A 26,147-nucleotide genomic window follows, 5' to 3' on the forward strand; every position below is an offset into this window, starting at 1 on the left:
TAAGTCCAAAGTCTTTTTTCCAGACCCATTTATTTCAAAAATTATAATAATTATAAAAAAACAAAGACCCACGATCCTATTTATGTTGAATAACATGGAAATGTAGCGTAGTCTTTCTGTCAGACCCAGTTATAAAAGTCATTAAAAACACAACAACAAAACAAAGACCCTGCAACCATTAAAGGTCAAGTCCTCTTCAGAAAAATGTTGATTTGAATCAATAGAGAAAAATCAGACAAGCACAATGCTGAAAATTTCATCAAAATCGGATGTAAAATAAGAAAGTTATGACATTTCAAAGTTTTGCTTATTTTTAACAAAATAGTTATATGGAAGAGCCAACTACATCCAAATGAGAGAGTCGATGATGTCACTCACTCACTATTTCTTTTGGTTTTCATTTTATGAATTATACATTGTTTCAATTTTACGAATTTGACGATTAGGACCTCCTTGCCTAAAGCACAAAATGTTAAAATAATAAATTTCCACGTGTTGCAGGGAGGAATGAAACTTCATTTCACATGACAATGACGAGAAAATGAAAATATTTCATATTTCATTTAAGAAAATACAAAAAAATAGTGAGTGATGTCATCAGTTCCTCATTTGCATACCGACAGAGATGTGCATATAACTGTTTTGTGAAATGAAGCGAAACATTAAAATGCCATAACTTTCTTATTTTACATCCGATTTTGATGAAATTTTCAGTGTTATGCTTGTTGAATTTTTCTCTTTTTATTCAAATCAATTTTTTGTTGGGGTGGACTTGTCCTTTAAAAAAAATTATTTTTTGTACATTCCTTCCTTTTTTCTATGAAAAAAACCTAAATAACAAAACATTAAAATACATATTAAAACAAACTGAGAAATAAGATATCAGTAAACAATAGGGGGATTACTACCCGAAAACGATAAAGTTGTTGATTGACGATCTATGATATATTATATAAAAGAAAAACATTCTAACAAGAGGGGATAACCATTCCATTCCATGTTTTTATTTGGCAATAAGTCATGATTGACTATTTTTGCAACCCACTTTATGAGAAGTAGGGTAACATTTTTATTTAGTATTATTTTTATTACTTCTTTTTGTCTCATCTGCATAGCAGAGTGAGACAATAGGCGCCGCTTTTCCGACGGCGGTGGCGGCGGCGGCGTCAACATCAAATCTTAACCTAAGATTAAGTTTTTGAAATGACATCACAACCTAGAAAGTATATGGACCTAGTTCATGAAACTTGGCCATAAAGTTAATCAAGTATTACTTAACATCCTATTAGAGTTTCATGTCACATGACCAAGGTCAAAGGTCATTTAGGGTCAATGAACTTAGACCATGTTGGGGGAATCAACATCAAAATCTTAACCTGAGGTTAAGATTTTGAAATATCATCATAACTTAGAAAACATATGGACCTAGTTCATGAAACTTGGACATAAGGTTAATCAAGTATCACCAAACATCCTGAATGAGTTGTACGTCACATGACCAAGGTCAAAGGTCATTTAGGGTCAATGAACTTTGGCCGAATTGTTTTTTTTTTTGTTGAATTACCATCATAACTTTGAAAGTATGTTGGTCTAGTTCATAAAACTTGGACATAAGAGTAATCAAGTATCACTTAACATCCTGTGTGCATTTCAGGTCACATGACCAAGGTCAAAGGTCAATGAACTTTGGCCATAATGGGGGTATCTGTTGAATTACCATCATAATTTTGCAAGTTTATTGATCTGACTTTTGAAACTTGGACATAAGAGTAATAGGTATCACTGAATATCCTGTGCAAGTTTCAGGTCACATGATCAAGGTCAAAGGTCATGTGAGGTCAATAAATTTTGGCCACACTGGGGGTATTTGTTGAATTACCATCCTATCTCTGTAAGTGTATTGGTCTAGTTCATAAAACGTGGAAATAAGAGTAACCAAGTATCACTTAACATCTTGTGCGAGTTATAGTAGTTTTCAAAGTCAGCACTGCTGCTATGTTGAATCGCGTGATGCAGGTGAGACGGTCAGAGGCATTCCACTTGTTTATTATTATTATTTCTTGTATATTCATTCCCTTTTTTATGAAAAAAACACAAAACCTTTAAATACATATAAAACAAAAAACTGAGGAATAAGATATCAGCACACAATATGGGGATTTCTTCCCGTAAACCATAAAGTGGTTGATCGACGATCTATGAGATATTATATAAAAGAAAATCATTCTAACAAGAGGGGATAACGTTTTAACAAGTTCTTCGGTACTTTAAATTTTCAGTGTACCAAGCACCATTTGTAATATATTCAGCATTTTTTTTTATTAGTTACAATTCCAATAATCTCAGTAGCCTAAGATATATTTTCTGGGGTTATATTGACCCGTTAAGTAAAGAGAGAGAGAGAGAGAGGATTTTTGTGATCAAGAAGTGATAAGATAGGAACAAAAAATGATTTGAAATGACTGAGAGACAGGCAAAGAAAGAAGAACCCCCTCCCACACCCGTACCAGAGTTACGGAGTTAGGCTGTCCCGTCGGTGGATTCAGGTCCATCAACATCTTGAGGTTTAATCTTTCCAGGGGGCAAACGTGTGTGTGTGTGTGTGTGTGTTTGAGTTTTTGTCAGACGTGTCTCAATCAGATATGATTATTTACGTCTGGGACCGACCTTTAACGTCACCATCCGAAAGACGTGACCAGGGCTCGAACCTCGAACCTCTGCATCAATTTGTAACTTCCCCACATAGCTTGGATTACAGGCGCACGCCACAACGCCCAGTCTTTAAATATGGTGTAGTCTTTGCTCTAGACCCATGCAGTTATTTCAAAATAGGAAATTATTAGAAACGATAAAAACAGAAAAAACAATATTAACAAAGACGCCACAATATCATTGATGTAGAATAACGTTGTTGTTGTTATTTTGGGTTTTAAAGGCGCGTACCATTCAGATCTGAATATTTACGCCTTTTATTAATTTGACGTTTTTGTGGTATGCCTTATCACAGGGTTTTATATTTTGGGAGATGCTGGTGTCTAAGTTTTTAGATTAATCTTTTGCTTAATTTGTATTTTTCGAGAACTGGATGTGGGGTAAAGACAACTCTCTAAACCCAAGCATTTTAACTGGGTTTAATTTTAAAGATTGGTCTTAGCTTTGATTTTTTTCCAATATTTGTTTATCTTATAAATAGCTGGGTCTAGACGAAGGTCTAAGCATAATAATAATGTTATTCTACAGGAATAAGAATATGATAAAGTCTTATGTTTTTAAGATTGTTTGAATTAATTTCTAAATGACTGGGTCTGGAATAGAGACAACGCTCTAAACATGTGCTTTTGTACTTGGTCTTAATTTGGAGGATTGTTGGTTCTTAGATTCGTTGTTGGGGGTTGGGTTTTATTGTTTTTTATTCTTGAAATAATTGTGTCTGGAGGAAATTCTACAATCGATCTCCATGTTATTCCACAGTAGTTAGATTATTGGGTATTTGTTTTAGACAATTTTACTTTTAAATAATAACCAAGTCTGGAAAATTGACGTTTTCTTTGCAGAATCTGGGTGTGGGGTACAGACATACTTTTTGCTTTGTGTAACTTTTGAAAACTGGTTTTAGATTTGATTTTCTTTTTTAATTCAATTCTTAGATAACCTGGTCTGGAGGAAAGAGTACGTTTTACAACTCATGTTATTCCAAGAGAATATGATAGGGTCTTATGTTAGAAGATTTTTTTCGTAATTTTTGTAATGATTAGGTCTGGAATAAAGACAACATTCTAAACCTCTTTTTAAAACATGTTCTTAGGTTCAAGGATTGCTTGGTATTAGATTTGGAGTTTATATTTTTACTCTCAGCCTTATTTTGAAAAACAAATGACTGGGTCTGGCTGAAAGACTACGCTATATGTCCATGTTATCCAGCATTAATAAGATTATAGGGTCTTTATACGGTTTTTGTTGTTGTTGTTGTATTGTTATTTACAATTTTTGAATAACAGGGTTTGGAGAAAAGGCTAAGCTCGATTTTCTTTTTTTCCACTGGAATATCATTATGGTATCTTAGTTTCGACTTGTATTATAATTTTTGAAATAACTGGGTCTGGAAAAAAGACTTTGGACTTACATTATAATTTTTGAAACTACTGTGTCTGGAAAAAGACTTTGGACTTTTGTGCTATATGAAGGCATTACTATGTGGGTTTTAATTTTAGTTTTAAATAACCGGGTCTGGAGAAAAGACTATGCTTGATTCTCAATTTACTCATAGCGCGTATATTCACAATACGTTCAGTATATTTTAAAACAACAACAAAGACTTTGATTCTACCAGTTTTAATTAACTGGGTCTGGAGAGAAGACTAGGCTCGATTCTCATATTTATTCCACCGGAACATCATTATTGTATTTTAGTTTGGACTTATATTATCATTTTTGAAACAATCGGGTCTGGAATAAAGACTTTAGGCTCATATGATTATTTTTTAAACAACCGGGTCTGGAATAAAGACTTTGTACTTATATTATTTTTTTTAAACAACCGGGTCTGGAATAAAGACTTTGGGCTCATATTATTATATATACCGGTAAACAGATCTCGAAACAAGACGAAGACAGAGAGACTAAATACAAATGGTCCCTGAAAGGCATGAACTGGAATAATTTTAGTAATATATGTGAGAAAAACTATAAACAATATTATATGAATAATACTATTGATGTTAATATTCTTTATGAAAGATTTATGGACATTTTAGCAATGTCTCTAAATGAATCGGCACCCATTAACATGATTAAGAAAAGGGCGCATCGCAATTCAGTCCCATGGTGGACAAAGAAATGTTCCTTAAAAATCAAAGAAAGGAATAAAGCGAAAAATAAATTAAGAAAATGTCTACCAATTGAGAACCTGATTAGTTATAAGCAAAAGAAAGCTGAAGCTCAAAAAGAAATTCGACTTGCCAAACGTCAGTATTGGCAGTTATACTGCTCTAAATTGAGTCGCTTCACTCCACTTGGTCAAATTTGGCGTTTTGTTAAAAGATTGAAAGGTGTCCCTAATCCAACAAGGCGTAACATGCCTGTATTGTTCTTAGAGAATGGAGAAACGCTTCTCAGTGATACAGACAAAGCCAACGCTTTTGCTCGATCTTTTGTACAAGTTGGAGAAACTACCAATGCTGACAGTTCGGATAAAGAGATCAATAGGCAGTTTGAAAATCTTCCTTTCGAGAACACAGGTAACATGCCTCTAGCAATTAACGAACAATTTCAGATGATAGAGTTAGAAAGTATCCTACAAGGTAAGAAACCCTCAACTCCAGGAGAAGATGGAATAGGTTATCAAGTGTACGAGCACCTGCCGGAGTCCCTTAAACATATGATGTTATATGTTATAAATAGGATCTGGGAAACCGGTACAATACCAGTGCCATGCAAGCACTCCATACTTATTCCCATGTTAAAGCATGACAAAAACCCATCCAAAACAGATTCTTATCGACCCATTGCACTCACGTCTTGTTTCATCAAAATTATGGAAAGTATGGTAAAAAAACGACTTCAAATGTACCTTGAAAAACACGTTTTACTATCTCCTATACAGAATGGATTCCGCAAAGGTCGAGGAACAATTGATAACATTGTTCATCTTGAGAATGAAATTCAAAAGAATTTGAAAACTGGTGTTAAAACATTAGCAATCTTTATAGACATAAAGAAAGCATTTGACTCCCTATGGACAAAGGGACTCCTAGTCAAATTAAGTAAATTAGGTCTTACAGGAAACATTCTACTTTTCTTAAAAAATCTATTGACACATCGCACTATTCAAGTTCGAGTAGGGGATCATCTTTCTGACATTATGGAAACCAATAATGGAATTCCTCAAGGCAGTAGCCTAAGTCCTGAATTATTTAATATTATGGTGCACGATATTCCAATTTCACCATCCATCCACAATCTCCTTTATGCCGATGATTGTGTAATATGGAAATCTGCCAATGATATAAGAGAGGGTACCAAAGAAATCCAGGAATATCTAAATATACTTTATGATTGGTTTCTCTCTTGGGGAATGATAATTTCTTATGAAAAGACGGTCCCCGTACTTTTTTCTCATTCCCCTCGATATGATCCATGTCTCGAGATATATTTGGGGGACAACCTCCTAACGCCAAGGAAGGAGTACAAATATCTTGGTACTATTTTCGACTCTAGGCTAACATGGAGACCCCACATACATGAAGTAGTTTAAAGATGTAAAAAGAGAATTAACATTTTGAAATGCTTATCTTATGCCAATTTCTGTGGTAATGTTGGAGAATTACTCCACGTATACCGGGCAATTATTCGGTCACTCATGGATTATTCATGTGAGGCTTATGACTCTGCAACCACAAATGTTAAAAATATTCTTAACTCCTGCCAATATCAGGCACTCGCCATATGCGCGGGAGCAAAAAGGGGCACTTCCCTTCGAACTCTTCAAGTAGAACTTGGAGAAATGCCCCTAGATATACGACGTGAAATGCTGAGCGTAAGACTCAAGAAACGCATAGATAGTATACTAAATCATCCATTGAAACAAGATCTTCAAGACTGTTGGCAGTTTCAGTTTTACTCTGACAAGAACACGAGGAAGCCGTTCGGGGAAAGAATATCGAAATTACCCCAGCCTCTCCAATATGAAATTGAATATATGTACTCGTATACTTTTATACCTTATTGGCATTACCGGTCACCAATAATATCCACGGAGATATCCGATTATATATCGAAAAGTGACAATTTAACAGGTTCGAGAAACAAACAAGTCTTGAATTAATACACAGGAAGTGGTATAACTTCTTACAAATCTTCACTGATGGTTCGAAGTCTCCTGAAACAGGAAAAGCAGCGGCAGCATTTCACGTACCCTATTACAAATATATACATTCAATGAGACTCCAAGATAATACATCGTCTTATAGATCAGAGCTTGCAGCGATTATACTAGCATTAAATTGGTTGAACCAATTACCTGGCCTTTATACAGGAGCGGTCGTATTTTGTGATTCACTCAGCGCACTAGAGGCAATCAAAACTAAAAAAGAAACTAACTTTGTGAATGAAATTTTGTTAATGTATACACAATTGTATAATAAAGGAATAACAGTGTATTTTGAATGGATCCCAGGTCATTGTGATATCAGGAACAATGAGGTGGTGGATATCGCAGCCAAACAAGGTTTACGGCACAGCCAGATTGATGTAAATAACAAAATTAGTAAGCATGAATCAAACTGCATTCTTAAAACGTACTTCACACAAATAATATCCCCCGCAAGACTGACAAAAAAAATGGGATGAAACACAATCACCTTTGAAGGACATTCAAAAATCAGTTTCGAAAACTTTCAAATGTGTTCTAAACCAGAGATATAACACATCTATTTTACATTGTCTCCGAATGAACAATATTGATCTTAACGAGAATAGACGGCTTGTCAACAACCATGAAACAGGTCTATGCTCATTCTGTGCTGTGCCGGAAACAACTCTCCACTATCTCACAAAATGTCCAGAATACTCACAAGAAAGGGAAAGGCTCTTACTTGAAATAAATGAAAGCGAATTGGATATAAAGAGACTTCTCAATTCAGCAGAGTACTCGCATCAAAAAGCTTTGGTATCCTTCGTAAGAAGGACCCAAAGATTCACATAGTATATTCGAGTCATTTTAAACATATTGTTAATTGAAACAATTGAACGTTGTATTAGTTCCATTCATATATGAATATTGATATGTTTGTTGAGTCTTATAAACCCATGTTGGGAAAAAAAAAGATATATATATAATGATATACGTGTTAGATATGAATGTGTTAGATATGAATGCATTACATATATGTCTTCCGTATGATCTTATTAATTTGTAAACATTTGATATATTGAACAAACTATGAGATGTGAAAATTAACCCAATGCACGATAACTGCACAAGACTCAGAACGTTTGTTTTGTCTCGAACCTAACCATTTGTATTAACATAGAGCTATTTTGAAACTCGGTTGAAGGAGATCACTTCGTCAACAGACATCACACAGCCTTGACTGGTATTGGGGGGGCCTAAGGCTACGCATGCGCATCATGCAGTAGCTGAGAAACCTGATCAATGTACCGATCCGGGCTTGGCCAGAAAATACATCATAAGTGGTTAAGTGATTTGTGATGACAGTCTGTTGTGAATCTCCAAAATTGCGCGAATAATGCAGCGCCGTACCTGACTTTTACTGAATTGATTTAAGTACAGAAAAAATTATAAATAAAATTACCGCAAATTATGCTGGCGCAAATATTCACTACTGAATGACACGCGCCGTATAAGCTAAAACAACAACAACAACAACAACAACTATTTTTGAAACAACCGGGTCTGGAATAAAGACTTTGGATTTATATTATAATTTTTGAAACAACAGGGTCTGGAAAAAGACTTTGGATTTATATTATAATTTTTTAAACAACCGGGTCTGGAGAAAAGACTTTGGACTTATATTATCATTTTTGAAACAATCGGGTCTGGAATAAAGACTTTAGGCTCATATGATTATTTTTTAAACAACCGGGTCTGGAATAAAGACTTTGTACATATATTATAATTTTTTAAAAACAACCGGGTCTGGAATAAAGACTTTGGGCTCATATTATCATTTTTTAAACAACCGGGTCTGGAATAAAGACTTTGGATTTATATTATAATTTTTTAAACAACCGGGTCTGGAATAAATACTTTGGATTTATATTATGATTTGTTAATGAACCGGGTCAGGAAAAGAGACTTTGCACTTTTGTTCTATATGAACGCATTACTATACGATTTTAGTTCAGAACGGATTTGCCAAAAATCCCTTCAAATTTATTACATTTGTGGGTAAAGTCATTATTACATTTGTGGGCGATCAAAAATTATTACATTTGTGGGTAAAGTGCATTATTACATTTGTGGGTGAAATTATTACATTTGTGGGTAAAGTGTTATTACATTTGTGGGCGTTATTACATTTGTGGGTAAAGTGTTATTACATTTGTGGGCGTTATTACATTTGTGGGTGCAACACCCCCCCCCCCGGATTAGGGTTAGATTTAAGGTAATATGAAAATAAAAATCACACTCATCTATTACCTGAAAAAAACTTTTGAAGATTGATTGCATTGATCGTTAAGTTCATCCTATCGTTAAACCTATTAGGTACAGTCAATTGCTATACTTTGTGTGACAAGAGCGTTTTCTTTTCTTCATTCTGTATACAGGAGTTGATGAATGCAGTGCTAGACCCTGCCTTAATGGAGCAACTTGTACACTCACTGACACACACTTCAACTGCACATGCGCAAAAGGGTTTGAAGGCGAAACATGCGAAATAGGTATTGTATTAAATCATTCACTAGATTGATCAATGCTTTCTTATCTTTCCTTTATTCAGAAAATACGATATTTATAATAAAAGCATGAGAGTATTAGATATAAAGATAAATAGATAGATATATTAGACAGACAGACAGACAGATTGACAGATAGATAGGTAGATAGATAGATAGATAGGTAGGTAGGTAGGTAGGTAGGTAGGTAGATAGATAGGTAGGTAGGTAGGTAGGTAGGTAGATAGGTAAGTAGGTAGATAGATAGATAGATAGATAGATGGCGTGTATATAGGTTAGCAGATACATATGGTCACAGTTTGATAGTTAACAAATAAGGTTTCGTGAAATGCAAATAATTTTTCAAGATTTTGAACAAGACATTTTTCCTTGAAATATCACACAATAGCTTATAATATGACTTTTATATATTTCATAACTTTCATAGTCATTTTCTTATACTCACATAGATATCGATGAATGCGTCGATACACCGTGTTTGAATGGTGGCACATGTATTGATCAACCTGGTGGTTTTCTTTGTAACTGCACCGAGGAGTGGACAGGCGTCACATGTGAACAAGGTATGGTTTAAAAACAAAAATGCAACACACCGATTCTTATGGTTGTACATAGGTTTTTTTTCCTCTGGGGTGGGGATAAGTAAACCGTTCAAGAATGCACACCAGCAAGAGAACGAAGTGACCAAGTTGGATGCTAGTGGGGTCGTAAGGTAGTCTATCCAATATCGATAATAACTGAAACTTAGTTTTGGAACCATCTTTTCAAAAACCACAAGCTAACATTATATCACTATGGTAAAAATCGCTCTAAAAAATTGTCATGAAGTATAAAGTACGAATTCTATACAATCGTTTCAAGGATTAAAACATATGCACCAAAGAGCATTTTTTCCGCTTCCGGTTTTAATGTATTCGTTTCAATCCTCAAGCACTATCTGCATCGCACTAGTAATGATACAATATAGACAAAATTAATGTTATATAACTATTCTAGCTTTAACTTGACTCAAGCAGTGACGTGCATCAAGGGCCTCTTTCTAATTGTTCTCCATGAGTCATGGATTTAATTTCATCTTCTCAAATCATCTCCAGATTTTAACGAATGTCAGAGCAACCCTTGTCTTAATGGAGGATCTTGTTACCATGGCATCGGACAAGCACTCTACTTCTGCCATTGCCTGGATGGATGGGAAGGAACAAATTGCAATGAAGGTAAGAGGGAGAACCCATTGTTCATTTGGGGTTTGCTATTGCTGCTGTCTGATACTTTTTTTTATTATTATTGATTTACGTTTTAAAATATTAAACATTCAAATATATCAAATTTACATTTAATGGATGTAAAAAGACATATTATGAATTAAATTTGGCAAAGATCATTTGAACGAGAGAGACTACCTATCCTGGGATCAGTGTTTTATAGGATTTTGTGAACAAATAATATTGACACGCGAAACAATTGTTTGATTTTTTCAAATCATTATTCTCATTTTAAAAATCAACGCTTTTGATGAGTCAGATATCATCATAACTTTGCTTATATCGTTCATTATTGAGTCACCCACACAGATGGTGCTAAAGACAACAAATGTTCCTACCCTATTCATGCATGTACGTCATGCCTGTCACATGTGTCATAAGGAAACACGGGTCATTTCTAATCTATTCCATCTCGAAGTTCCTTTTTCATGTTTGCATTGGGGAAATAGGAGGAGCAATGTGAGAGTTATTTTGGGATGAAACTCATTGTTTCTTTAAAAAAAGAAAATCCGAGTGTGCGATTCAAGTGAGCGAAAATTGTCATTTCCCCAAAAATGTTTGCAACGTAACGAAAGTATGTTGTAGAAACTACCCAAAAAAGAATGGGTGTGTGTGTGTGTGTGATTGTGTGGGTGTATGTATGTGTACCTCTGTCTCTGTCTGTCTCCCTCTCTCTTTACTCCCCCTAACAAATACGTACCCCTCGGGACACAGGTGCCTATTATATAATAAGTCTTAAAAAAAGACCCAATTGTTCGATCAATGTAATGCATTTCCTTCTTATCATAATGACGCACCAAGTGGTATTCTTATTTTCCACAGAGATCAACGAGTGTGCCAGTCTTCCTTGTGAAAACGGAGCGACTTGCATCGATGCATTCAACGCCTTCAGCTGCGCATGCGTACCTGGATGGTCTGGCATCACCTGCAGCACCAGTAATAACTTATTACAATAAATCTTTATGTAGAACAATTTTTTAGATATCATAAATGATCACACAGTTAAAATAAAAAAATCCACGTGACCTATTTTCCACTGGAATATGAAAAAATACCACATAAAGGTACGACAGGACTTTCTACGATCTTAATGGTTTTGTGATTTCGCCATTAGATGATGTTTTGTAATTTTAAATGATCTATTCAGGATCACAACATGGTAAGGTAAACATCCTGAAATAAAATGCATGAGTAGTATGCTTATTTACTAAATTCAACACTATGCAATTTCCATCTCTTTTCCATTACTCCTTCATTATTACTCCCTTCTTTCTCATTTGTTTTCTTCGTCTTCTATTCGTTTTGCTTCTTCTTCTTCCCCATCTTCATTTTGACCCTTCCCCTTTGTTTTTTCTTCATATCAACCCCCTCCTCATCTTTAAAATTTATCCTTATCTACTCACACTTCTTTCTTCTTTGTTTTCTTCATCTTCTATTCGTTTTGCTTCTTCTACTTCCCCAACTTCCTTTTGACACTTCCTTTTCGTTTTCACTTCATATCAACCTTCTCCTCATCTTTAAAACTGATCATTTCTACCCTTAGTAATTATCTTTCCAAAAAATTTCTGTTTCCGTTTTCAATTGAATTCATAATCTGTCATTTTCTTTGATTCGCAGATATTGATGAATGTGCAAGCGGGCCTTGTGAGAACGGAGCAACATGTCTTGACTATGTTGATCGCTATTATTGCTTATGTGAAGAAGGATTATCTGGTGTAAATTGTGAAATAGGTATGTATTCTTATGTATTTCATTCAGTCATTATCTTTACTTCTCTTTCCTCCTTATTTTCTTTTCTAAATTCTTCGTTTTCCTCTTCATTCATGAAGTATTAGCAGTAGGAATATTTTCCTTGTTGATATATGATCATTGTGATCATCACTGTCTTCATCATCATTATTGTTATCATTCTTTCTTGTCTTCTCCTCTTCTGTGCGCGTTTTTTTTTCGTTTCCAGGTTATTTATTTTTAGCCACGTAGTGGGACTGTTCAACTCAAACTCGATTTGGTGCATGCATTTGGCATGTCTGGGATATTTTCCCTAACACTCCCCCTATTTTATTTTCTTCGGAATCGTTATTCCCCCTTTTTATCTATATAAATAACATCATGGAAGAATCATTGTATGCTAATGAGCATACATGGGGATGAACGTGTGCCTGCGATTATGACGAAAGGGATGATGCTGACGATGAGTAGAAAAAAATGGATTTGACCATTTACTTTCTTCCAGACCTAAGCATTGGCCTACCGTTTTAAGGGGTAAAAATGTGCATGAATAGAATATGACGTCACCATTGACCTTGCGGGTTGATGATTCGACGGGTCTTTTCGAGTTTCCTGCTATATCATGAAAAACCTGAAGGAAAATAATTTTGGTGGAGCGCTTCATCTCAACCCCCCCCCTCCCCGTGTGTCAGGATATGATATCGATGATCATGTTATCATCTGAAGAAAGAGTGTTCAGGGCCACGGCTTTCAAGACCCCCCCCCCCCCTCCCGACAGAAAAGAAGAAATGACTGTCAAGAGGGAACCCATGAATTTGGCAGTAGTTCAGATTCTGAAAAATGATTCATAGCTCGTTCCCAATTATTTTTCCTCTTTTTCTCTTATCCCTCTGACATTTTCTCCTGTTGAGAACTGGATAAACTGGGATCATGACGCTAATCATCTCTAATTACCTGACGGATTATGAAATAATTGTAATTGTGTCGGAACATCATTAATCTTTGATAAAGAATTTTAAGGCGCTATGGAGCTGGGAGTGAAGACACCTCCCCAGCATCAATGGCCCTCGTATCCAGGGATGTGCCCGTTTAAAGATCCTCTTAAGGATCGACCTTGAAGACAAATGATGTGATTTGGTATTGTTCTTGGCCTAGGAGGTCTGAAGTCCTTGACCTTGGCCTCAGGGTTGGTTCTCGGACGGGGTCAATGCTAGGAAATATTTAAGAAATAATAAGGTAACAAAGAGTCAATTTAGAGCTTTTGTGGAAAATCATATGTAGTGTTGAGTTCCTCGAGACTGGGCTAGTTCCTGGTCTAAACCACACCATCCTTCTCCCAACCTTCACCTTTATCCACTTCGAATGTTTGGTTCGATCAGTAATGTTTGGTCGATTAGAAAAACGATCCATATTTATGAGTGAAGTTACACAGGTTAATTCAATATCATAGTTTTTTAGTTGTTTTCCGTTGGTAAAGGCCTACCCAAGCATGCTAAGGCTGATTTATTTTTCTCCCAGGGTTTTATCAACATTATGAATACAAATTCGTTCCGTTGCCCTTTTCACCTCCTCATTACATCAACTACAAATTTCATAATCAATATGTCAGGGAACTGTTTCCTTTTGGAAACTAAGAAATCAATTTACCGGCCGGCAGGGTGAATTAATTCCTTCCTCGGGAATGGACCTTCACACTTTCAAATCCATTATAACTACACCACGTCTGAAAATCCCAAATGAGTACTTCCGCAAGATTTCACAGATAATTTTTCTATTTATTCATAACTGTCTTATAACCCCTGGATTTAATTAGAATTTTATGATCAAACTAATATGATATCAAAATAATTGATATAATGGACCTCCTTCCCGGGTATCATTTTGATTCATTTCCTCCTCTTCTGTCAGTTTCTTGAAGATAACATTTTGAAAGCTTCGTAAAAATGGTAATCGATAGGTTCTTGCTCAGAGCACGTTTCGATTTTAGTCGGTCAACGGTTTCTTATTGATATTTTCTTATATTTCTATATCACTTTTCTGCATAGATTTTTGTCCCGAGCCGTGTTACGCTGGGTATCATTGTAGGGGATGTCTTCTTTTCTTCTTTTCTGTCAGAAATTCCTGCCTCGATCTCTTAAAAATGATAATTATGAATAATCCTGCTTGCATATGTCATCAACTCACAACTCGTGACGGCTTACAAATCTGCCAATTGAGAAGGAAATTTGGCGCAACAACTCATTTTCAGAGAGTTGTCGCCCCAGTAGGTATTTATAGATCCCAAGCTTACAAAGTCCCTCGTTTAATTTCAAGCGCATCTAGACAGGTGCGGTAAGGCCAGCTTCTCTTCACTCGCAAAAGATAAACGGGGTCTTGTCTATGTACCTGGCCAAATCGAACATCAGAAAAGGGACTTCAACCGAGCTTTGATTAAACTTATTGCTACCTCAAAGCGTATTAAGAGGTAGATTCATAAAATCACAGCTTTCCAGCAACATTGTCCAATATGACGGGGTATGTGCTACTTACATGTAGACGATCTTAGACCCCTGGGTTAAACATACAATCATGACAACAAAAGTCTTGCTTAATGTTATTTTGTCAGTAATTGTTCTACTTGGCGCAATTGCTTCCATGAGCCCTACAACTTCATTAAAACAGGTACTCGGTAGAAACGAATAGATCAGTAAGTAGACTAGTAAACTTTGTAAAAAAAAATAAGTGATATGGAAAAAAGGTGTAATGTGGGGTAGGATCCTAAAATGATTGCAGAGTAATCCTTATACATGGGTAATCTAAAGCAGTACCAAGCCCAAATTTCAATTACAAATCTTATGGCCTATATAACATTCGCTTGTTGGATTAAAATCCCCTCTCTAAAATACGAAAAGGGTTGATATCATGACAGTATCTAATTAAGTAACTAACTTGGCACACACGGCTACAAGCCTCTCTTTAATCTGTGTTCTTTTTGAAGAAGTTCCAAATGCCCCGTGTCCTTGGCTATCCAGAAGGCTCGAAGAGGAGGGTCTTTGATGACTAATGGTCACGAAACGAACCCCAATCATTTCTTGACAAAAATATTGATATTATTCTAGTATTTGCATTATTCATCGGATTGTAAAAGATCCTCGGAAATCCGAAACCAGTCCTTATCGAAAATTTTCAGGTTGGATTTTATTTTATTTTTTTTTTTTTTACTTTAGAGCCTTCTCAATGTTCAATATCAGAATATTGTAAACATATTATGACACCAGCAAAATACAAATGTTCTCCGATGCTCGCTTTTGGGCACGATTTGGAAGGAAAATTTAACTATCTTGCTCTTCATGCTCTAGTTGTTTGTTTGTGAATTCATAATGTTACCTTCAATTATATTGTTTTAGCTACCGTTGCTCCGGCCATTGCTATAATGAAGACATAGTATTCATTAAATGAGAAGTAATCCGTATCATTGTTCATAGAAGGGTAAATGACTTTAACCAGTCTTATGGTTATTGCAAAGAGTATTTCGTTGGAGAATTGAGCCAACGATTTATAAGATGTATTTTGAATGCCTGTGTCTGTCATGTATGTGATGCGTTTAAGGTTTCATCGTCCTTATTAGCCTTTACTTCCTTTAATTATCTTGGGCAGTAGCTCGCCTCTCCTTATTTCATTTCGAAGTCGCTGATTGACAAAAATTCATGAGTTTTATTTAATATTGGGATTCGAAATTATACATTCTTTTTTATCAAACTGAAGCATTTTATTTGCTTGATATGATTAGCAAAAAAAAAATGGCGCTAAGGGTATTGTTTCTGTTTCTGTTTATGGTAACTCCCGTAGGAACTCGGCAGGACAGCGTTTTGCTGGTAAACGCTAAGCTGGTGTGACATACATTTTACAACTTTTATCAACTAAAATTAACATATAAAAGAAATCCCTTATGTTCGACAGTATTTCTTTTATATGTTTCGTCTACTGTTTGGTCAACTTGAACCTACCTAGAATATGTTTTCTTACGTTTCTTGGTGAGGTCATCCCCTCTTCTAGGCAAGCACATCCGTTCCCAATATCCTCCAAAGACGTTTACACTGCTTCAAATTCCAAAATGACAGAAAAGACATTTTTAACAACCTATAGGTGATTCCATGCAGAAGATTTACAGCAGCTTTATAGGGAATTATTATGCCATGCACTTAACTAATTCATATCATCTGCATTAAGGAGTTTGATGCCCTTATTCTTAGAAATCAATTTCAAATCATTTTAAGAGGGAAGTACCATCCTTTATCCAGATTTACATTTTGCCAATTTCAAAGACTAACTTTTATATTTAAGAGTTAAATTAATAAAATTGGCAATGAAATTATTTGATCATCATCTCCTAACATTTAATTTGAAATCATCTGCTTAATCTATGTTGGTTGTATTCCAAGAGACAAGAAATTTCAAGATTCCCATGGCACATTTTAATGATAAGAAACAATGCGTTGTATTTCCCCATATATATATACTTTTTAATCATCATTATGAATACTACAGGATACTTAAATAAATACATCATATTTTCTACCGGCAAAAAACGTACTTGAAGACTTGAACATTACCTTTAACAATTTGATTAGCATTATTGGCTATATTCTGTAACGACTGGGATAAGCTGTAATTCATATTTTTACATATAGCTGCCAAAACTCTTGTAGGTAGATGTTGAGTTGGGGAATACGGCCTGTCCCATTCCAAGGGCAGTTTAATCTTAACAAATCTGTTGGGTGCAATGATCGATGACTAGACACTATTAAGAGGGGTTATCAAAGGTTTTCGAATACCCAGTGGATCTATATGATCATCACATCACGCAATATAAATCCTTTATGATGCATGATGTTCCAAAAATTACATTCTGGCCTTGGAACTGGGTCTGTTAAAATATTAATGATATTAGCTCATTGCGGTTGATGAGTTGTTCCTCCGTGGAAAATGGACGTTGGCGTCGGTGTTAGGTGGGTAGAATGTAGTTGAGGCTCCGTTATTAATTTGAGGCACTGGTAATTAATCTGAAAATAAAAATGAAATTAAAGCGAGTATAGCCATATTGATTAGCGTTGCGTTCTTATTTGCTTCGGTATGGGAAGAGAGCGGATCATCTTTTATTTTGCTTTCCAGATTTTGATTTTTGTTTTGTAAAGTGTTCGATCAAGTACTATAGTAAACCTTTCATGTTAATTTTCAATGATACTCAGTGGCATACCGGGGGTCACGGCACGGGGGCACCAGCAAAAATTTTGAGTCACTTAATGAGCCATTAAGTCATTAAATGAGCCATTAAGTCATGTATACTGACCTAATAGAATCATTTTAAGGACAGTGCCATCAAACGAATATGTATCTCGCTGATCAAATAATGCGAGCGCGAAGCGCGAGCTGAAATTTTTTTATATTCAGACCTAAAAAGGGACATTAAAAGCAAATTTTTGTAATCATGATACGTAACTGTCTAGCTAAACAAAAAATGCGAGCGCGAAGCGCGAGCTGAAATTTTTTGTATATATTGACCTGGGGGAAAAAGCTTGGGGAAAAACATACCCTAAACACGTTTGGCTCGTCTTAAAAAAATGCTTTTGAAAAAAATACCCTAAATACGTTTGACCCCGCGATTGACCATTGACCAGTCTTTCAAAACCACCCTTTTTCTTGAAATTCGGTGTTTTTGATACCTGTCAAAATGTGCATATCATTTATTTATATGAGTGTTGGAAATTTTGGAAAGGTTTGTAGAATTCGGAAATCTTTCACGTAATAGCTCACTCCATGCTCTTTAATCGCTGCCTTCTATTCGAATTCAAGATTTTAAAGCAATCTGGGGATTGCAAATTCTGTCCTGCAGACATAAATTTGAGGCATCCTTTCCCCCAAAAAAAGAACATCGGAACTATGACTAAGAATGAAATAATGTTCGCCAACTAACTCGATTGCCAGTGGGATATTTTCGAAAGTGAAACCGCATGGGAGAGAATTAAAGAAGCCAGAAGGAGGATAATGTATCGAACCAGGAATAAATAAAGAAGAGTCACTTGGAATTGATTTCTGTTCATGACCGGGGCGAGTCCCGACCAGAAATGGGGGAAGGGGTCTGTGGGATCACTGGGATGTCACCCGAAAATATGAGTTTCCATCATTCACATGCGAGGGAACGGAGAGACCGAGCGAGAAAATTTCCCAGAGAGAACTCGGTATTCTGCACATATTTGATTGGGTAATTGAGCATCGTATTAAAGGGTATTTGAGACATTCTAATTTCAGTTGCGTGTCATCGAGGGAGTCGAGCCCGGCCCAGAGCTAGAAATATTCCTTTTTAATGTTGAGGCTTGGTGTTATGACTAGGGGCGTAGCTACATAATATTTTTAGCATAAAATGTATGTGAGGATTACCAGCAAATCCAAATTTTAAAAGGGCAAGCCTATATTTGATTCTTGGCTTGAGCAAGTTGAATATTTATTCTCCGCCGCCCCTTCCCCAGTCGCCGCATGCTGACACACTATCATTCTAATCTATATTAAGATATTTGCACTTTGAAAGACAAAGTGACCGCTTTTTAAAGATTTGAATGTACAAAATTGCATTTAAGATCACCTATGTTTTAGAACAAGACGCTTATTACCAGATAACAGTATGTACTTATAATTCGCGATGTATATATTTTTTTAGTTTTGAAAATTCTGGGAAGATTCCCCCTACCCATCACTGCCCTGTCTGTGTTGAATGATATATATTGTAGGGATACGAATTGGAACATTTCAAAGGAGTGGAGAATACTCTTTGTTTTTAAAACTACCGGCACATATAATCTCTGCTTTCACTCCTTTCACTTGCGCTCTTTATGTTCAGTGGGTCATTTATATTGTAGGCTACACCAGATCGAAATCATGACGCCGTTAACCATTTCAAAATGACAGCTTAACGGTTTCTCCCAATTGCACCGGATATCCGTGAGTATTCGTGCTGATGGATACTGTGTCCGATAATAGACGGTTTCCCCTTCCTCGAGAATAACGTTCAATATTTGTAATGTGAGAAACACTAATTATCACTTAAAGTGATTAGTCGGTGTGCGACTGATCACTTTAAACATGTCAAATCTGAATGTTCAAAGGTTATTCAAAATAAAAGACATGGGATTCTTCTCAACATTATTTTTAGGCCTACCTAGCTAATCATGAATTGGTTATACCTGTTTGGCGAGTGATTAGTACCATAGCGAGTTATTACACATCCGTAATGGTGAATAGATTGTGAATGCATATTGTGAATGCATGAATACTTACTTATTTCAATGCAAATCTAAATTGAAATAGACAAGGTTATATTATGTAGATGGATCGATATACGGTATAACGTTTTGATGATAGACCCCCCCCCCCTTCCATTCCTCCATTCCCAAAGGGCTCCATTCACCGTGGTCGACATGTATGAGTGAAATGCAGTTTCAACCATTCCTTTGATGTTCCAATGTACATTATTTCGACTGTTTCACTATCATTAGGCTTTAAACAGGTTATTGAATTTCACCTGTAATCCAGCAGTGACAACACCTGTGGGAAACATCACTACATTAATATTATTGTACATGTACAAGAAACGTCTAGCCGCTTTTTACACATCGACCCAATTCGGAACCGGAAGTCTCACAATAAGAAGTCCAGTTCATATAACTTCCGGTTAAGAGGCCAGCTTCTTCGCAGTCAGTTTCTTAATCTATGTTATGAATTATGTTTGAACACAGTGGTGGTTTGATTCGCTGATTTGAAAACAAATGGAAATCAGCTTGATTTAATAAAAATTGTCGCATTATATTACATCTAACGTAAAACTATGTTGACTTCCACATGAGACGAGCAGACATATCTCTGTTAATATATTCAACGTTTTGAATCTTCAATTAGAACACCATCCATGCTTCTGATTGTATTTCATTCATCCATAGGTCTATGTTTCATCATACCATGGAGTACTTAAAACACCTCGGTTATGTATGCAGTAGACTGAGGTTTTTACCCTTTTAACCCCGTATCAAAACTATAGCGTGTGAAGTACACATTCTTCACACAAAATTAATTATGACCAGTTTCAGAGGAATATAGAAAATCAAAAGCTCAAATGAACTTATTTTATTTTTGGAAATCCGGGGGCCCTCTCTTATTAATTTCAGTTGACGTTCAATTGAGATGATAATCGCTACATTCGTGACAAAATTACACACTTAATGTTGAATGTTCAAAGAGCCATGCATGCATTAAAGTCAATCTTCAGTTCTAGTATTTTTATATTGCAGGCTTTTAGAAGTGCATATGAAATTGGTTGAAATTTTTGTCAAAATATCAGTCTGTGGCAAGGGGCTTGTCGTTATGTTTAGAATAAAATTATTTTTTTTAAACCATTGGACGTTTGCGTAATTCAGTTTGGTTACTGGCAATGAATATGAGCACTATGTAAATCATTGGAAGATTAATTGCTATTTTTCATGGCGACTGAATTCCTTCTGAGTTAACCTTCTACCACCGACTACCTTTAATTCTCAGTTCATCATTAAAAACATGAAAACGAGATAGTTTATTACTCACATAAAGAAATTAATGAAGAGCCTGATGAAAAAGTTCAGGTTTTGTGTGGAGCGGGGGCCTATGACACGATTGTTGCGTCCTTCGGGACTTCCGTTGAAAACCCTAGTGGGTAGACTAGTATGACTGAGGGAGCGGTATGGTGGTCTACCAACGCAATGGATTGGTGAAAACCTTGATGACACTTTTTTTTTATCTAAGAAAATCACTTGTGCACTAAAGATATGGTTTCAACTTTGCACCTTTGACATTATTATCTTATTATTATGAAAGATGGATACCAATGTCACACTGAAAATACTTTAGAGTGCTATTTTGCACCTTCTTCACACTTTTCAGAAAGGCAATACTCCTTTAAAGTTCCAACTTTGTATTTTTTTCAGAAATGATCCTATTTTGACAATGGTTAAGGAGCAAAGTTGAACCTATTTCTGAGAGTCAGTGTACGTTGAAAAAGATCATCATCCTGATGAATACGTTCAAGAACAGATGGGATAAAGGAATTACATTAGAATTTTAATCTAATCTGATCTACCTTTCTTGTTTTATACCCGCTTTTTAAATAAAATTTTCAGCGTTTAACTTGTTTAGGTGTTATTTTTTCAAATCAGTTTTTGGTGTAGTAGACTTGACACGAATACATCATCTTAGCACATATACCTTTGTTTAAAAAACAGTCAGTGCTTCTTTATTTTTGAACGAATGTTTTGTTCCTCCTTTTCTTTGTCTTTTTGGTGACCCACATATTTCCTGTCGAACAAAAAGAGTGAAATAATTATAACCACCTTACGTATAACCGGGTTATCACAATTGACATTCCAAGATCCACTTTTATTGATTATCGATCTTCAGTTAAGGCATGATTACCATGATTACCTATGTCAAACAATCAGATTATTTTACATCCGAAACATTCAGTTCTTATTTTCATTTTGGTAGGATTCTTTTGGTAAGCGCTCCTTGACAACCGCAGTATGTTACACCAATGACTTATAATAATCACTGATGCTTTAGATTTGTAAGTTTATCCCTAGCGAAATATATCTCAAATTAATGGCGCAAACCGTATATACTAAAAATCCTTGATAATAGCAGTAGATGAAAAATGGGTCCACGGAAATGACGTATCGATGTGTATTAGCAAAAATTAAATAGATTATTTAGGATGTTTATGTTCCGCAACATTTGGATTTTTCATCCATGACATGATGAGGGTTGTTTCCTTTGAAATCACTGATGACGTCATTATATTTACGTGAGAGGATCACGTGTCTTTACTAGAGTGATACGATCTTTAATAGATGCTTAAAGGAAGCTCAATGATGAAACATCATTTTAAGTTCTTAAATTCCCACTTGTCATGGATCTCACGTGGTCTATCCCAACCATATTGTTTGCTATCTGCAGCAGTTGATAGCAATCATCAAATCTTCCAGAGATAATTCAGTCTAATTTTGATCCTGTATTTTCTATCAAAATCCTTATCCCCTGTACTTCATTGAGCTTATTTTCTTCCATATTTGATTTCTCTGCTAATAGAATATGATCATTACTGTGCTGGTGGATTAAATTTCAAACGTTCATACGAAATACAAACCATTGGTAGCTGGTATTCTAATCTAGTAACTCTGAAGACGTTTAAACCACCGATCTTAAAGTCCTAATATCGTTACCCTTACCCCTCCCAAAGGAAAAAAAAAAATATTCACATTTATTAAAAAAGTGTGAGACAATACACATTATGAAATTATCGTCCGACAGTAAAAATTCGATTATAGTCCTTTCAGAAAAAAGTTAAGGTTTTAAGTTATGTTTCTATCGCTCCCTTTCCCTCTCTCTCCCTCTCCTTTCTTGTTTTCTCTCTCCTTTTCTCTCCCTCTCTCCTCTCTCTCTACTCTCTATTTTCCCTTCCATCCCTTGTGTATTACATTCACTATATTATCTGACTTCACTCTTTTCGCTTTTCCAATGCAGATATTGACGAATGCGAAAGTGATCCGTGCAATAATGGAGCAACCTGTGTGGATCAGCGGAATGGCCATTTATGTATGTGTCCTGACAATTGGACGGGGCGATACTGCGAAATTAGTAAGTTTATTTCATTAAATTTATTCACTCATCTCTTCATATTCCTTTAGGAATTCTTTTAAGGCTTGACTTCATTCATATTTTGATTCTTTTTTTTCACAGTTCAAGTTTTTCAGATGTCTCCTTCTCTATCCGTGTCTACTTTTATGTTATCTTTATTCCAAATGTTCACAAAGCCCATAATACCTTTTCTCTCTCCCCTTTCTCTATCTTTCTCTCTCTTTCGCTTTTATTTCAAAATATTCCCTTGATTACATTTAATGAATATCTCATGTCGAACATGTGGAACTACATGAGTCATTCTTTGAATTTCGTTAGAAATCCGACGACATATCCGTTCACATATGGGGCACTCGATAGCCCCTGGACAGTCTGTCTCCGTTACCCTGCCAGGTGATCCGTATAGGAAACCCGGCCAGGAGTACCTAGATTTATTAGATTATCCAACCCGACTGATCACGTATTCCCATTATACTCTTTACCCATGCCGTTCTGGGTGAAAAGGTGAACATCTATTTTGGTCGGGTAAGGTGAATCTAAATATTCTGTAGATTTTACGCAATATTGAATGAGGAATGGCTTTCACTTACTTTACTCCCAATAGAGAACTTTCTCCTTTACCCAGCATTGGATGAAGTATTTATTCATTATTGTAATATACTGTAGACAGTGCAGGCACTATTATAGTTTGGTTTGATGAGAATACCCGATCACACAAGCTCTAAAATGATTCTGGTCAAATGTATTAACACGATTCTGATCGAAGATGGCATGATGACTCAATTGAATGTATCGTTTGACCTAGTGAAAATCAATGATGTATATAGAGTCATGATCGAAATAGATTAAATTATTCTCCTGTCAAAATGACCAGATATATGTAGGATGATATGGGCCTATCGGATTAATCACCGCCACCACTCTGGCGCTCAACTATATTGCTCAGTGATCTTCAGCTGAAGCTTGACTACGACTGATCTGTTCAGAATTATTAAACTATTGCTGTACGTGTGTCAAATACTGAAGGGACGATGAAAGGTGGATAAATGATACAGGAGAACCGGCGAAATACAAATCCAAAATGAATGATTAAATAACCGGACACCGAACCAACTCCTTTGAACCCCACATTTTAGTTAAAATGTACAAGTAAAAGGGAAACGAATGATAAATCTACAATTTGTGGGGAAAGTAAAACAAGTTCAGGTGAGATGCAATACAAAGATTTTAAGTCTTGGAAAGTTAGTAATCACTAGAGGTTTAATGACGGATCTCTTGCGAAATGTTTTTTCAGCTCTTCTTGGAAAAACATATAAGATACATTATAGCAAATTGTAAAAGAAGTTATGAAATAAACTGGTTCCTCGCAGTTACTGTTAAATTTTTGTATTCAAATGCAAACCAAATGCTGTGCTTTACTTGCAATTTGGGTAGTAGGCTTGTTCACTTAGATGGTGGACTATATTGGGGACAAAGACAATTTCACAATTTCGCATAATTTGGGAACTACCCACTAACATTAGTAATCACGTGATCTGTTACATACTTTCTGATGCGATATCATGTGACACAATTGCAGCTTAAGAAATTGGCGGGAAGTGGGTTACTACCTGTAATTACTGTAGAACAATGGGATGATAACTGAAGATTATTGCCCGACATAACGAACGTAATACGGCCGACCGAAACATCTTTAAACCTCTGTGGACAAATGCCATTTGTGTCACGTTATCCAAGGCACTTTTTGATAATTGAATAGTGTTAATGACTAATATCAAATCGGGGGTTTTATGAAAGATGGAAGGGGCTACTTTGGGTTTTTCGCTTGATGAAAAGAAAACCTGTGCATTTAGTCATCTTAGGTGAAATCAACGAGGAGGGATGGCTACCGAATTTATTCTGCAACCACTGAGTCATTAATTAAATAATTTGTTGCCGAAAGTTTGTTCTGACTACAGCATTGTCTTTTATTTTTAGAAAGTTTTACGGTGTTAAGATGGTTCCCAATGTAATTCATTAGAAGTGTTCATTTTCCTATAACTAATTATCATCACATGCTCTATCAGGCAATCGATTGGTCGAATGAAAACTTGCGGTAAACGTTTACTCTTTCTTTTAGATTATTATTATTCTGTGTGATTGAGAAAAGATTTTTGAAGCAGGCTAGGCCAAAAATATTTTAAAATATACGATAAGGGGGGTAAAAAAGCAACTATTGGTCCACTTTGGCTCTAATATCCATCGTCAAAGTGCCGTCTTACTGGTATATGTACTCTAAGCAGTAATGGCCTGTGAATTAGGACCCTTCACAACGCGAACGTAACTGGAGACTGCGCTAGAAGCATTATCATTATGATTGTTTTCATTTTATCCCTTTCTTAGAGAACTTGATTAGAAGGGAAGTAATCAAATTTGAATAGACTGTGACCATCTGGGTCCTCATCACATTTGACCAGTTACACTCTTAGAATAAAGTAGTTGGGCAAAAAATGCCCAACTTTTAACCAACCCTGGGTAACATACTGTCCACGCAATTATTGGTTAAAATCTGCCCATATTGGGTAATAGAAACTAATAATTGGGTAATATTCACCAACATACATTACCCAATACAGTGACCCTATGTTGCCCAACATTTTCAGTGTGTGGTGTCAAGGTTGCGGAATATCATGGTGGTCAGGTTTTACTTTTGTAGAATGGCAAACATCTGCGTAGAACTACGGTAAAACGCTAGAATCTCCATTCCCCCGAGGTGCAACCATTTTCGATTAGGGTATAAGAAGGAATCATCCATGAATTAGCCACAATTTTGAAATATAATCAGTAAGATCGGTATTTTCTCTAGTCATGGTGGTGTAATCTAATTATTCTAACCGACTTAAATGGGATTTTACATTGTATCAACCGGATCCAAGGCCTCGCCCAACATGCCCAACTTGATGCTACATGTATGCCACAACCAACCGAGCCTTTAGAAATTCTAAAGCTTCTTCCACTCATTCTTATTTCTTGTATTAAATCCCAGTAATAATGACAACTACTTAG

The 26,147-nt window shown here is 35.8% G+C and overlaps 1 protein-coding gene across 1 annotated transcript in view; it reads left to right on the forward strand.

Annotated features, from left to right (window-relative positions):
- LOC121415625 overlaps positions 1-26,147 on the forward strand; it is a 57,495-nt gene that overhangs the window by 26,620 nt on the left and 4,728 nt on the right. The window contains exons 15-20 of the mRNA XM_041608911.1: positions 9,292-9,405; positions 9,870-9,983; positions 10,515-10,634; positions 11,505-11,618; positions 12,300-12,413; positions 22,989-23,102. Coding sequence (XP_041464845.1) covers positions 9,292-9,405; positions 9,870-9,983; positions 10,515-10,634; positions 11,505-11,618; positions 12,300-12,413; positions 22,989-23,102 — 690 coding nt within the window. The remainder of the gene's footprint in view (positions 1-9,291; positions 9,406-9,869; positions 9,984-10,514; positions 10,635-11,504; positions 11,619-12,299; positions 12,414-22,988; positions 23,103-26,147) is intronic.

Source organism: Lytechinus variegatus, chromosome 5, assembly GCF_018143015.1.
Source record: "Lytechinus variegatus isolate NC3 chromosome 5, Lvar_3.0, whole genome shotgun sequence".
Lineage (NCBI taxonomy): Eukaryota > Metazoa > Echinodermata > Echinoidea > Temnopleuroida > Toxopneustidae > Lytechinus > Lytechinus variegatus.